General features: G+C 36.9%; 1 protein-coding gene across 4 annotated transcripts in view; it reads right to left on the bottom strand.

Moving 5' to 3' along the window:
* GNG2 (G protein subunit gamma 2) overlaps positions 1-13,031 on the bottom strand; it is a 675,587-nt gene that overhangs the window by 106,558 nt on the left and 555,998 nt on the right. For all 4 annotated transcript variants that reach the window (XM_044074327.1, XM_044074324.1, XM_044074325.1 and 1 more), the window contains one exon: positions 6,739-6,852. In XM_044074327.1, coding sequence (XP_043930262.1) covers positions 6,739-6,825 — 87 coding nt within the window. In that variant the 5' untranslated portion in view covers positions 6,826-6,852. The remainder of the gene's footprint in view (positions 1-6,738; positions 6,853-13,031) is intronic.

Below are 13,031 nucleotides of genomic sequence, written 5' to 3'. Positions count from 1 at the left end.
AAAGGATTCTGCATTTTGGGCCATATTGTCTACTGGCCCGGGGGCTTTGAAGGATTCCACCTCAGTTTTGAGAAGTATGAAGTTTGCTTTTAACACGTTCTTCACCGTGGTTTCCTTGGCTAGGGGTGGGGATGGAATATGGATGTCCAGTGAGATTTGTTTATGGTCTGATCTTACCAATGAGGGGTATACCACCTCTGGTGTGGAACATAGAGACCCCATGTTGGTGATGACCAGATCCAGTATGTTTTCCCCTCTTGTGGGATTGGTGACCAGTTGTTCCATAGTATTTGAGTTTATAAATTCTAGGAACCGTTGAGCGAGGGTGTTTGGGCTTGAGTAGTTTTCCCAATTGATGTTTGGGTAGTTGAAGTCACCCAATATAATAGTGTTTGGAGAGACCTTCATATTCTCCAGTGTTCTCAGGAAAGCCAAGTGAGGTTCCTGTGTTTGGGAGGGTGGTCTGTAGCAGGCTACAAACTGAAAGGCAGTTTTGCCCACTGTTAGTTGCACATGGATGGTCTCCGAAGCTTCGTGTAGTGCCACTAGCCTGGAGGTGTGGGTATCTTTGATAAATATGGATACTCCCCCTCCTTTTGTGGTTCGGCCTGAGTTTTGGGGCCGGAAAGCATGGTATGAAGTATAGCCTGGTAGTGCTGGGGTGCTCTCGGGAGCCTTGAACCAGGTTTCTGTTACTGCACAGATATCGATATTCTCCATACTGAGGAGAGTCTCGAGTGCATGCATCTTGAGGTTTAGACTTCTGGCGGTGAGCAGCATTACCCTTAGTTTTTTTTTTTATTTGTGTTGTCTATGGGGGTGGGTTTGCCTTTTGAGCCTTGCCTAAAAAAGGCACTATGGGGGAGGCAAGAGACTTAGCCAGTATTCAAAAACCCAGGGGTGACAGGTGCAAGCCGTCCCTAGCGAAGCAACGTGGCTTGTCGAGCATGCCATCCCAGGCTGACAGACACTGGATCCCCTTTGAATGATACCAATACTTAAGCCAATTGTTAAAATTGATCATTTTGTCTTTATACTGTGGCATCATTCTTGGTGAGGGTAAGATGCTACTCAAGGTCAGGATCATACTGGCCTGGGCTACATGATCAAAGAGCTCCTGTAAGTCTTTTTTTATGTAGTCCAGGGAGGTACGTCTTAGGTCATTCACACCAGCATGGACAATGACGGAGTCATACTTGTACTTGCTTTGGAGTGACCCGAGTGCTTGTGTTATGTGGCGGATCCTGGCACCCGACAGGCAGCTTACAGTGACCTTCTCCTTGTTCAGCCTGGTGAGTGGGATGTCAGTGTGTCTGACAACACAGTCACCTATTACAAGTGTATTAGGTGTGCTGTTTAGCCTTAAGGGCTGTGACTGTGTGTCACACGACTTTGTGAACTATGTGCTATCAAGTACAATTTCCCTTAAGAGCACCCAGGAAACACACTCAGTCCGGGAACTGGATTTCTCTCTCTCTCTACAGGTCCCCAATTAGACTCCCCACTGGCACAGCTGTATAGTTGAGTCCTTAGCTGAGTGTCCAAGTCAAGTCCTCCTCCACTCTCTCTGTGAAACCAGTGCTTTGTGTCACTGCTTCAACCAGCTGACACACAGAGTCTTTGAGTTTTGATTTTCACAGAGACACACACACACACACACACACACACACACACCTGGAAAAGGCTGGCACAGATTTACTAGCTATGCCCCCTTCTGTCCAGACTGTAAGGTAGTTACACCACCACCAGACACTCCAAAGCCAGCTGCTCTAAGACTCTTGCAAGTGTACCCAATTATACTGAGTGAAGTTAATATTAAAGTCAGAGCTGTCACCAAATATATATGTACTCTCAGAGATTAAAATATTCTCTAAAAGGCCCCCCACAATGAAAATTTTAAATATATTTAATAATAAATAATAAAAGAACATGAAAATATGGAACATCTACTTACAATAAACACCAGAGTTTCAATCACAGGAAATATTAAAATAACACAGGCAAATAGATTCACACAGATATAGAAAAATAGTATTTAATCTCACTATATATTCCTTACTGATCTAAAGAATTAGTACCCCCTGGTCACTTACTAGAGGGGTCCTTCCTTGTCAGGTTCCAAAAACAGAGTGCAATGAGACTTCAGTCTCACCTAGTATTAAAATATCATTTTTAGTGGTGGATTACAGAATGACATCACATATATCTGGTCATCTGACTTCTGGTTCCTATGTTACTCCCCATGGCTAAAGCTGTCAGGATTTAGCACATATGTGACAATAATACACACAAAGAGCTTTGCTAAGATATGCTGCAGCTCCTGGAAGTCATAAAACAGTTCCAAACCTCCAACCTTCCAGAGTAGCAAGCAGTTCACACCAAAGACAATGCGCAAAGCTTCCTAGTACAGACTTTTTTGTCTCTGGCTGCACTGAAACTGTAAGATACAATGTTTATGGCCTAAGGTAGGTAATTTAATTTCAAACAAACATTTCTGAGGAAGTCCACATAAATAAAGGTGGATGAAAGCGCTAAAAAGTATTTTTCGGAGTGTGTTTGGTTTTTGGAGCTATTCCTGGTTATTGGCCTGGTTTTCGGAGTTTTTGGAGTTTTAATTTAATTTCAAACTATTTTCAAAGTTAGGTGGATTGAGATTAACCTTTTGTCTTCTAGTATCCCCTGTTAAAAACACATACATTTAACAGTTACAATAATGCATGTATATATATATTTTTGTCCAGCAGGGCACACTGTTGGTACATTTTTAACCCAAGCAGCTTTATAAATACATTTTTCAACACAAGCATCTGTACGAATCAGTTTGACATACAAATGACATGGAATATTTTACAAAATTCCAGCTAGCTGTGCTAGCATATGTTACGCATTCACTGCCCTACTTCTCCTGGCATCGCTAGCAGTACATCATTTCGTCACAGTGTTGACTTATGACAGACTGCTGCTTTAAGGGAAGCAGGGCAGGACAAAGGAGAAACAAGCAGGATAGAGAAATACTAAGGGACAAGAGTGACAACTCAAAGGCGCACATAAATGCATATAGCAAAAGAACTATCTTTAGTCACAAGAGATGAGTCACTAATTAAAAAACATTAAATCTCGTCTAAAAGCATTTTGAGTACTTTAGAAATTCACTGAAGGTGGCTAATGATCTCAGAAAAGAATTTATGCTGAAAAAATTTTTCTGGTTACTAAGTACTATTCCTCCAATGCTACCTTGACACTGTAATAGCTTTAAGTCACTCTTTCTAAGATTTTCAGTAAGATAGGTCTATCTATGCTGATATATGAATGCAGCTACAAAACAGAAAATAAGGTAATTAGATACTTTCCACCCCACTGATTTAATGACAAAGGGGTGGATTACAATAAGCAGTGTGTGAAAAAGAACAATGGCCTTCAGATGGAATTAATAAACAATGTTGCAGTGTACCAAGCAGCACGACCAGCACTGCAGATAGTGCTATTGTTGTTAAAGAGGAAAACCAAAGCTGATGTGATATGCACTCATATGACCTTTGATAGGACAGACCGTGTGCAGAGTTTAGAAGAAAGAACTGGGTAGAATACAGGGAATATAACAGGCATACTTAGCTGAATAGGTTCAGAAAGGCCGCATGGCCTTACATTACAGAGAAGTCATTTGTGGTACTGTAGTCATAGTGGGTTACAGAGTCAGAGCAAACACAGGAGAATGATGAGGCTAGTAGAATAAAGACCGAGATAGAAGAAGGTGGGACAGAATAGCTTTGTAGGAGACTTGATGCGCGCTCTTCTGAATCAGGCGAGAGTATATGTTTCTGCTGTATAGAATGCTCATAGGTAAATATGAGGCTATTAGTCTGCAGACTATTATAAAACTAGCCAACAACCAGAGATCAGAATCGTCTAGAGGGATAACATCTGGTAGACTGTCATACCAGTGGAAACAGTACAAGCAGACTACTTCAAAGTACTGATTTCCAGGACAAATGTTTGCTTTAAAAGTTGTATCAGAAGGTAGCACAGATACAAAAACAAACTACCAACTAGCTAGCAAATGTGTCCATAGCATACTGTCAATATACAGTTGTGAGATGGTAAGAAGACATGATGTATACACAACAATTGGTGCCCTACATACTTTGTTCTAGCATTTAGCTGCTACTGTTGCTTCATTCCAATCCAGTGACTTTTCATCAATTACTTTTCTGTTTTTCTGAGTGATCACTTATGTTCTTGAAATATAGAATATCTGCTTGTGGGCAATGAGACAAGGAAATATGTCAAACTTCAGCAAAGTTTACTATAACACAGCTTTTTGTTCTGTATTTTGGCTTATATTCAAAGAACAGCATGTCTAAATCATTATTTTTATTGTGAATGTTAAACTCTGCCATCCAATAAAAATGTTGACAGCATTACAGAAGCAAAATGCTCTTTTAACTTTGTTTACTGTCTACATGTGAACTTAGACTTAACTGTGGTTGCACTGCAATGATTATATGAGAAGTCTTTCCAAGTTTCATAGACCAAGCCCGGCTGTCAGAATATAAAGGTCTCACAAAGCCAGTTCTCCATGAGTCAGTCACAGAATGGTGCATATCAGTGATAATAGCAGATGTTATCTTGTCATAAAACCTGTCCTGCATTACGAACTACAGACCACTAGGTCTCAGTATTGCTTACGTTTTAACCCTTCATTACATGCGTTAGTTAAAATTAATTTTCATGACTACAAAACATTCAGATTTGGGCAGCATTATTAAAACATTTTGTTGGAATAGAACATCACTAAACAATGAAATCACCTGTAAGATAAATTATAACGCAAAAAGCATTTTTTTTTGAAAATGGTAAACCAGAATTGATTTAATTCATCCAGATTTGACTTTCAATGTTAAATGCTTGTTCCTTATGGCTTTTTGTAGCACTTTGTGTATATTTAAATTGTTATTTCTCTTCTGTTCCATGACTGACCTCTGGTTTTCTGCAACTCCTATCCTCTCTCCCCAGGTACCCCAATAGCTCTTTCTGGACTGTGGAAGATGTTTCGTTTTTTCCAGACAGACCCCTCCCAACTTCACACAAGTTAGGCTTGCACTGAAATTCCTAGAACCAGGGAACAAGACCCCTGCAGGAAGCAGTGAACCAGTTGCTGGGAGCTAGTAGCCATCACACTGAAGTAGCTGGTTATGTTCTCTAACTGAAAGTTTGAGGTGCAGTGGTGTCTGTATGCTAGCTGCATACATCTCTCCATCCAGTGCAGGGCATCATGCCAGTCCCAATGAGAGTTGGCTATCTGAAGTCCTGCTCTCCATCAAATGTTGCACAGGCAGCGATACCTCCCCTATATTCACAGTGGAATCGAAGTGCTGGTTATCAGCCTCTTAATTCTGTCTGCCTTGGCTTCCAGAGGACCAAGTCCATTCACAAACATAAGTCATTGAAGGCCCACTTTGTAAAACTTTGATTTAGAAATATCAGTGATAATCCGAGAGTATAAGGATTAATACTGTTAAATTGATGAGCACATCAGCAAATGTCAAAGTATTGTCCCATAGCAAGTAACAAATCATTCATCATAAATCCATATAAACTTCATTCAGTGAATATGCAGTATAATGGACATGTACATTTGAAGGGGAAAAGCAACCTTGCACCTACAGCTGGGAGATTTTGCTGCCACACCCTTACATAAGTACACCTACTCCATAGTTGTACAACCATGGGGTAACTTTGGTCAAAAAACAATTCTACAAATTGTGCTATTTATGAATAGTACAGCTTAGTTTGAAAATACACTTAAGTGAAAATCTTCCAACTGCTACAAATCTAAATACTGTATATTTGCATGGCTGCAAGCTTTCACCCTGCACCCTATATGGAAGTCCACTCTATATCTCCTTACTTAAATTAACTAAAAAGGTCAAAACAGCTGTGAAGCAATAAGCAGCTTCGTGTACTATTCTATTTTTGAATAGCACCATTTGGTTTGAAATAAACTTTTATTAAAGTGCCAGTCTTGTGTCTGTTGCTCCAAATCTAAATGTACTGTTTAACTGGTTGTAAGGATCTGCTACAGCAAGTCCAAAATACAGAGCCTAAAAGGCTAAAAGAACAACCTTGCAACCTTACATACACTGTCTGAAATGACATTTCAAGGAATATTCCCTTTTCTCAGAGGTATGGTGATTTCGGATTTGTTATATATAAGTTTGGGGGGCTGGTGGTGAAGGGGTTGCCCCTACACAAAAAGAAGTTTAAAGGAGAAGACCAATTTTCGAGATTCACTCTTCTGTGTTTTTTGTCTTTTGTTCGGCTTCTCAGCACTTGGCATTTTGAGTGCTGACATTGCAATAAGGAGCCTGTTTAACCTCCATATGGGGGAGTGGGGGGAGGGGCTTTAGGTCCCACACCTGAAGTGTACTGACTCCATGTTCATACAACTGTGGAGCAATTAAAACAAATCCAAAAACTATGCTACTTATAAATAGCAGTTTGATTCAGTAGAACTGAGTCTGTAGCACTTCCATAATGAAGTACTTCCCTTTACCTGACATGCTTCAACGTATTGCACTGTACAAAAGATATAAATAGCTTCAGTCTGTCGATGGGTTTGTTAAACCAGCACTTCAATATTACCTTCAGTATATTAGGTTTTGCTGAAAACTATCATAATTATAGCACTATGATCCCAATATAATACTCTAATAAGTGACCAAGTGAACAATTGTTTACCTTTATCCTGTCAATATTGGCCTCCATTTTAAGTTGTTCCACAAGTTTCCTGGCTTGGGCTATACTGGCAGTGTTGTTGCTGGCCATTGGAATTCAAGTTGCTGTTTCTTAATACTGCAAAATGAAAAAAAATGCTTGTAAGGTTAATTTCCTAAAATAGATCCTTAACTTACAGAAACAAAGAGCACAGCATTCACTTGGAATGTTGTTTGTTACAAAATAAGTATTACAATAGTTTACAGCATGTATTGAGTTAATGTACTTCCTCTGTTACAGTGTAGTGCACCATCTGTCACTGCAAAAACTAAATATAACCGTAATAAAAACTGTGGTGGAATTATAAGAGACATTTTTAGGTAAATCTGGCGATCCAGCTGTTTCAAAACTAATGATCACTCTTGCCCCTGACCACATTCTGTACTTCACATACAGCTATACATGTCCATATAAATTTTTGATTGTGTGGGTGTGTCTGTCATTGTAAATCTGAAAGACAATGGGGCACAAATTTATAAAACACATACGCTTGTTACTCCAGAAAGAAATGAAAATACACCAGCTTGTTAAAAAATACATTATTCATAGAATTGCTTACAGAACCTTTAAGCAGGTTTTCAGTTCTTAGTAGTGTGTCCATCTACTTTCTCTCCCAGCCGTTTTACAGTCAGGCTATAAGTAATGAACATCTCTGATTGTGAACCTGACTTTCTAAATCCTGCTGTTAGCTACAGACTTTTATGCAAACAGTAATTGTCAAACAACTGATGAATACATTCAATTTCCTGGCTAAAGTACTGTGAGAATTTCCTATCTACCAGTCACTTTGTGCACTTTTAAAGGCTCATTCCAAATTTTTCTGTACTCAGAATGCTATGTCTACTGCCTCCCTGCACAAAACTGCCAGTTATGGACTCATAATCATGGCTTGTTTACTCTTAAGACCCCAACAGCATTCTTATTAGATAATTCTGGCCTCTATGTCATTATGTATTAGAGGAGTAGGACAGAAAGTACCCATTGGAAGAGTTTTGTATTGCTTTGTATGCAGTTACTCATCCATTATAATGAGACATGATCAGTTATCAGGTGGAAATGCCTCTCCAGTAAGTAGTATTTTAAAGAATAGAAATCTCGCTTCATCACCAAACTTTCTTCCTCTATGACAGTATGTCTTTTTTTGGCATTGCTTACTTTTTTGCCCTCGTATCCCCTATATATATATATATATATATATATATATATATATATATATATATATATATATATATATATATATATATATATATATATATATATAGATGTGTGTGTCTGTGTGTGTATCACACACATGTATATATGTAATGTATAAATATATATATTTTTTTATATATATGTGATTTATATAAATAAATGTTTGCATGTGTGTATATTTATATGTATATATATTTTATATATATATATATATATATATATATATATATATATATATATATATATATATATACATAAATATATATATATTTTATGTATGTGTGTATATATATATATCTATATATATATGTATATATATATATATATATATATATATATATATATATATATATATATATCTATATATATATATATATATATATATATATATATATATATATATATATATATATATATATATATATATATATATATATATATATATATATATATATATATATATATATTTATATATATATATATATATATATATATATATATATATATATATATATATATATATATGTATATATATATATATATATATATATATATATATATATATATATATATATATATATATATATATATATATATATATATATATATATGTATATATATATATATATATATATATATATATATATATATATATATATATATATATATATATATATATATATATATATATATATATATATATATATATATATATATATATATATATATATATATATATATATATGTATATATATATATATATATATATATATATATATATATATATATATATATATATATATATATGTATATATATATATATATATGGGTCTAGGACATTTCACTGAAAGCATATTTCACCTAAACACAAATCACTGAAATCACAATTCACCTAAAACTCAATTCACCAAAACACATTTCACCTAAAGTTTGAGATGGCCTTGCCCCCACTGTAGTGCGAGCCTGGAGTTAGTATATATAGTAGGGGTGGCACCGCCCCCACATATTTTAAGTAGATATCATGTTTGGAAAAGAGTAATATATTGAAATTGCAAGTATCCATGTATTTAGTTCAAAATATTTAACATATGTGGGGGGTTATGCCCCTCCTACTATATATACTAACTCCAGGGTTGCACTACAGTGGGGACAAGGCCATCTACAACTTTAGGTGAATTGAGCTTTCAGTGAAAAGTGCACACCAATTTGGGTTTAGGTGAAATGTGCTTTTGGTGAAATGTCCTAGACCCATATATATATATATATATATATATATATATATATATATATATATATATATATATATATATATATATATATATATAAAATGATACAAGCTCCAAGATCAACCACACTTGCAGAAGTGAAAGTGAGGAAAATGTTACCCTAAACTGCTTGCTCTTCTCTAAGTGTAACCACCATGATAGGATGCTGACAATCTTTTAGGTTTGGTATTCTAAGCATCGGTCAACTATCTAGTGACAAATAGTAGGGCGCCAGGCTTCAGTATTTTATTTTATCCATTAGTCACTCAAAAATAGTTGGAGCACCATATAGGCAGATAGTAGCACTACATAGTGAAATAGACCATCAGGTGTTACAAAGTCAATGTATTTCTTTGTCAGTGGATATAAGTGGTATCTGCTAGTATCCCTCTGTCAAGTCTAGTGTTGTCAAGTACCTGTCCTTTTCTAGGCTCTCTATCAACCTGTCAGTTTTGAGCATGGGAAAGCTATCAAACTGAAGTGCTACTTTGTTTCCTACATTTGTTACAGAACCTGACACTTCAGTCAGGCTTAGTAACTAGCACTGTTAGGCTGCTGTACCTTAATCATATGCGCTAACCCTAATCCTCTCCCTTTTGCTGTCCCTAACCCCATCCTTACACATTTATCTTAAAGACCCTTTCCCTAACAGTACCTGTATTCATACGAAAGTATGTCTGAAAGTTTGTGACCTTTCTTTTTTTTAAATGATTGGAAAACCAGACTTTTTCCTTTAGTGACTGGTTTTGTTTCAGTTGGGTGAATGTTGGGCACTTGTACCTTTGATTTGAACGTATTGATCTAATGTGTATTTATATGTCCGCATGTCAAGATTTCCTATTATAAATACACCCAGGCATGTATACACACACACACACACACACACACACACACACACACACACACAAACTCACACACACAGAGTACTAAGTCCTGGCATTCAAACGCAGGCAATGCACTGAAGAGCCATAGTATCCTGTTTATCATGCCTCGTAACAATTTGTGCCCCAGGTGGCTGCCCACTTTACCCCATCCTAGCTGTATTTATAAAGTCTGCCTAATTGAACAGAGGCTTAAGACCTGAGTTGCTTCCTGTAATGATGGGTAACAAGGTTTTATTCCTTTCACCTCCATTTGCCTACTGTGTTAGTCTGAGCAAGTCAACTTGGGTGACTCTCTTAGAACTTTGGCTTACCCATTAAACAAATGAATAGTTATTAAAAAAAAAAAAAAAGGCATCTCATGTCTCCTGTACAAGTTGATTACTGTTAAAGAACTAGAAAGAGAGAAAATCAGTTAAGGTATAATTTTGTTGTACTATTTGCTAAAGCCAAATAAATCTCCAAATAATACTGGGAATTGTTTTCTTTTTATTTATTTGTTTGGATTGCTTCATTAAGTAAGCATGCTAATTGTAATGAAGCTATGTTCATTCTTTGTCTAGCAAAGAGCCTAGCCGTAAAGAGAAGTAATGAGCAATACAATGCATTCTAATTGTTACACATCTCAGAATGGGATTCAAATAGATCAGGAGAGGGTAGGGGCAGTCAGGATGCACTTTGCAAAGAATGACAGCTAACTGCATACAGGAAGACAGCAGCTGTTTAACAATAACAGCAGAGTAGCACTTACATCAGTAAAACACACTCTATACTAAAAGCGTAACACATAAACAGTCAAGGTAGGAAACGCTGACACATAGACACCTACAACAAACAGAAGTTTCAAACTGGAATGTGCTGGCTTGTGTGTGAAAATCTTCTTTAGCAGTACATTCATTTAAGAGCAGACTTCAACTATGTATGGAAAAAAGAGAATTTAAAAAGTGGTGATGGCTCACACATGGGGGATTATTACTCTCAACTGAGCAAGCTTTTATTACATTAAAATGCAAAATAGTTTTTCACTATAATGGGGGCGGGGGAGGGGGGGTCAGGGTGGTGAACCAATTACAAATAAAGCCAGTCAAGTATGAATTATATTAAAATTATCTCTGAGATAAATATATATAGTGATGTCAGAAATGTATGCACTGAACATTTGACATTGCTTGAAGAGCTGGAAATGACAACAGAACATATACAATTTAAAAAAAATAAATATATAAACATAGAAGGGGGCTCATACTTTGATAACAGAAGTAAACTGAGCACTTTCTAGGCTCATTAGGCAGGAAAAACACATTCTGACAGCCTCTCCAACATGTTTTCTAAACACTTAGTTGCCTTACACCCCACTCTTGCAAGGTGGGTGCCTGACAGATTTCCAGTTTACCATTATATACTTTTTTTTTTGCCATCAATAATAACCAACTGAGAAAGACATTGTTAGTTAGTGCATATCAATAGCAACAGCCTTGCATCTAATAACACTATATAAATAGTGTCCTCCCCAAAAGGGCTGTAAGAAAGCAAGGTCACAAAATATATATTCATGTGTGCTTCTTACCTACATCTTCAGCATTATGAAGAACAACAAGTGAAAATGTGTGCTGCCTTAATTGTACAAGAATTTAAATAACCTTTTCTAGTCAGATGGTTTCTAGATAGTATAGTTTTAGTAAAGTGTTGTGTGTCGAAAATATACCGTACATTATGTACAACTGCACCTGATTAAATAGGTCTGATACATGATTGTCCTAAGTGAAAGAAGATGCAACAGATATGTCCTTACCATATTAGTTGATCTACAAAGTTGGTGCTCCTTGATGGGTCCTAATGTGGCAATATCCTGTGCACTAGTTAGAATATGCCATCATTTTCTGGGAGATCCAATGCTCAAGACTGGACATACATCTGTAATGATGCATGCTGTGATGTCAGACATTGATTAGATAAATTCACTTTTCCACCATTTCTTCCAGTTCACCTCACAATCCACAACAAGAGTCTTCCTACAAAACCAGGAAACAAAAAAGATTTGCACACCCCACTGCTACCAATAATATACTATTCTAAATCTGCCATGCTTATTTGAAGCCAAAACCATGGTTTGGGAAACAAAACAAAACAAGGGAGAAGGAGCCATGCAAGAGCACCAGGAACAGTATAAAGGCTGATTATATCTGGGGAGCAGGAGGCAAATGTCCACAGATTGCAAAACAACAAATCTGCAGTTACAAGAACAAGAGGTGGAAGGAATCCATCTAGCAAGGGGAACTGAACAGTTCACAGACCTGCACCAAGAGTAAACACCAAAGAACAATCTTCCCTCAGGAGTGGGGCTAAGGGACAAACTATAGGACTACCATAATCTCAACTGCCACCCAAAAGATGGAGCAAGCACCCCCCTGACTGGCAAAAATGCAGGGCTCATAAGGAATGGGCTATGCTTTCTTTCCATTCTGCTCTCCTGCCATTTCAGGTCAGGAAGTGTACCATGGGAACCAAACCAACAGAAGAAAAGGTAATCTGAAGCCCTACAGAGATGTATACCTAAAGGCCAAAAGGCTAAAAGTTAACAGTAGAAGCTAGTTCCTGCAACTAAAGGGACCCCCCTCACAGAAGGAAAAGAACAAAAGGCTCTCTTAGATGACAAGAAAGCCTACCTTTCCTACAGAGGTGCATGACTTATCAGAACTGATTAACAAACCTGTCCTACTACTGGGAAGTAAACTCAGGGAGATTCTCAGGAGCCCAGAGAGTTCCAGTTCCAGCAAATAGTCTTAAGCACTATTGGAATCCTAGAGCCATAACTGGGAAGGTATGTAATGCTGCTTTGTCCCTCCCAAAGAATCAGACCTTTTGCATGTGGTGGAATACTTTCATATAGGCATCAGGCTCCCATATATGGTCCCTT

This window comes from Protopterus annectens, chromosome 6.part0 (assembly GCF_019279795.1).
Source record: "Protopterus annectens isolate FY-2018-M chromosome 6.part0, PAN1.0, whole genome shotgun sequence".
Taxonomy (NCBI): domain Eukaryota; kingdom Metazoa; phylum Chordata; order Ceratodontiformes; family Protopteridae; genus Protopterus; species Protopterus annectens.
Note: the sequence above shows the minus strand (reverse complement) of the source record. Positions and strands in the feature narration are given on the sequence as shown.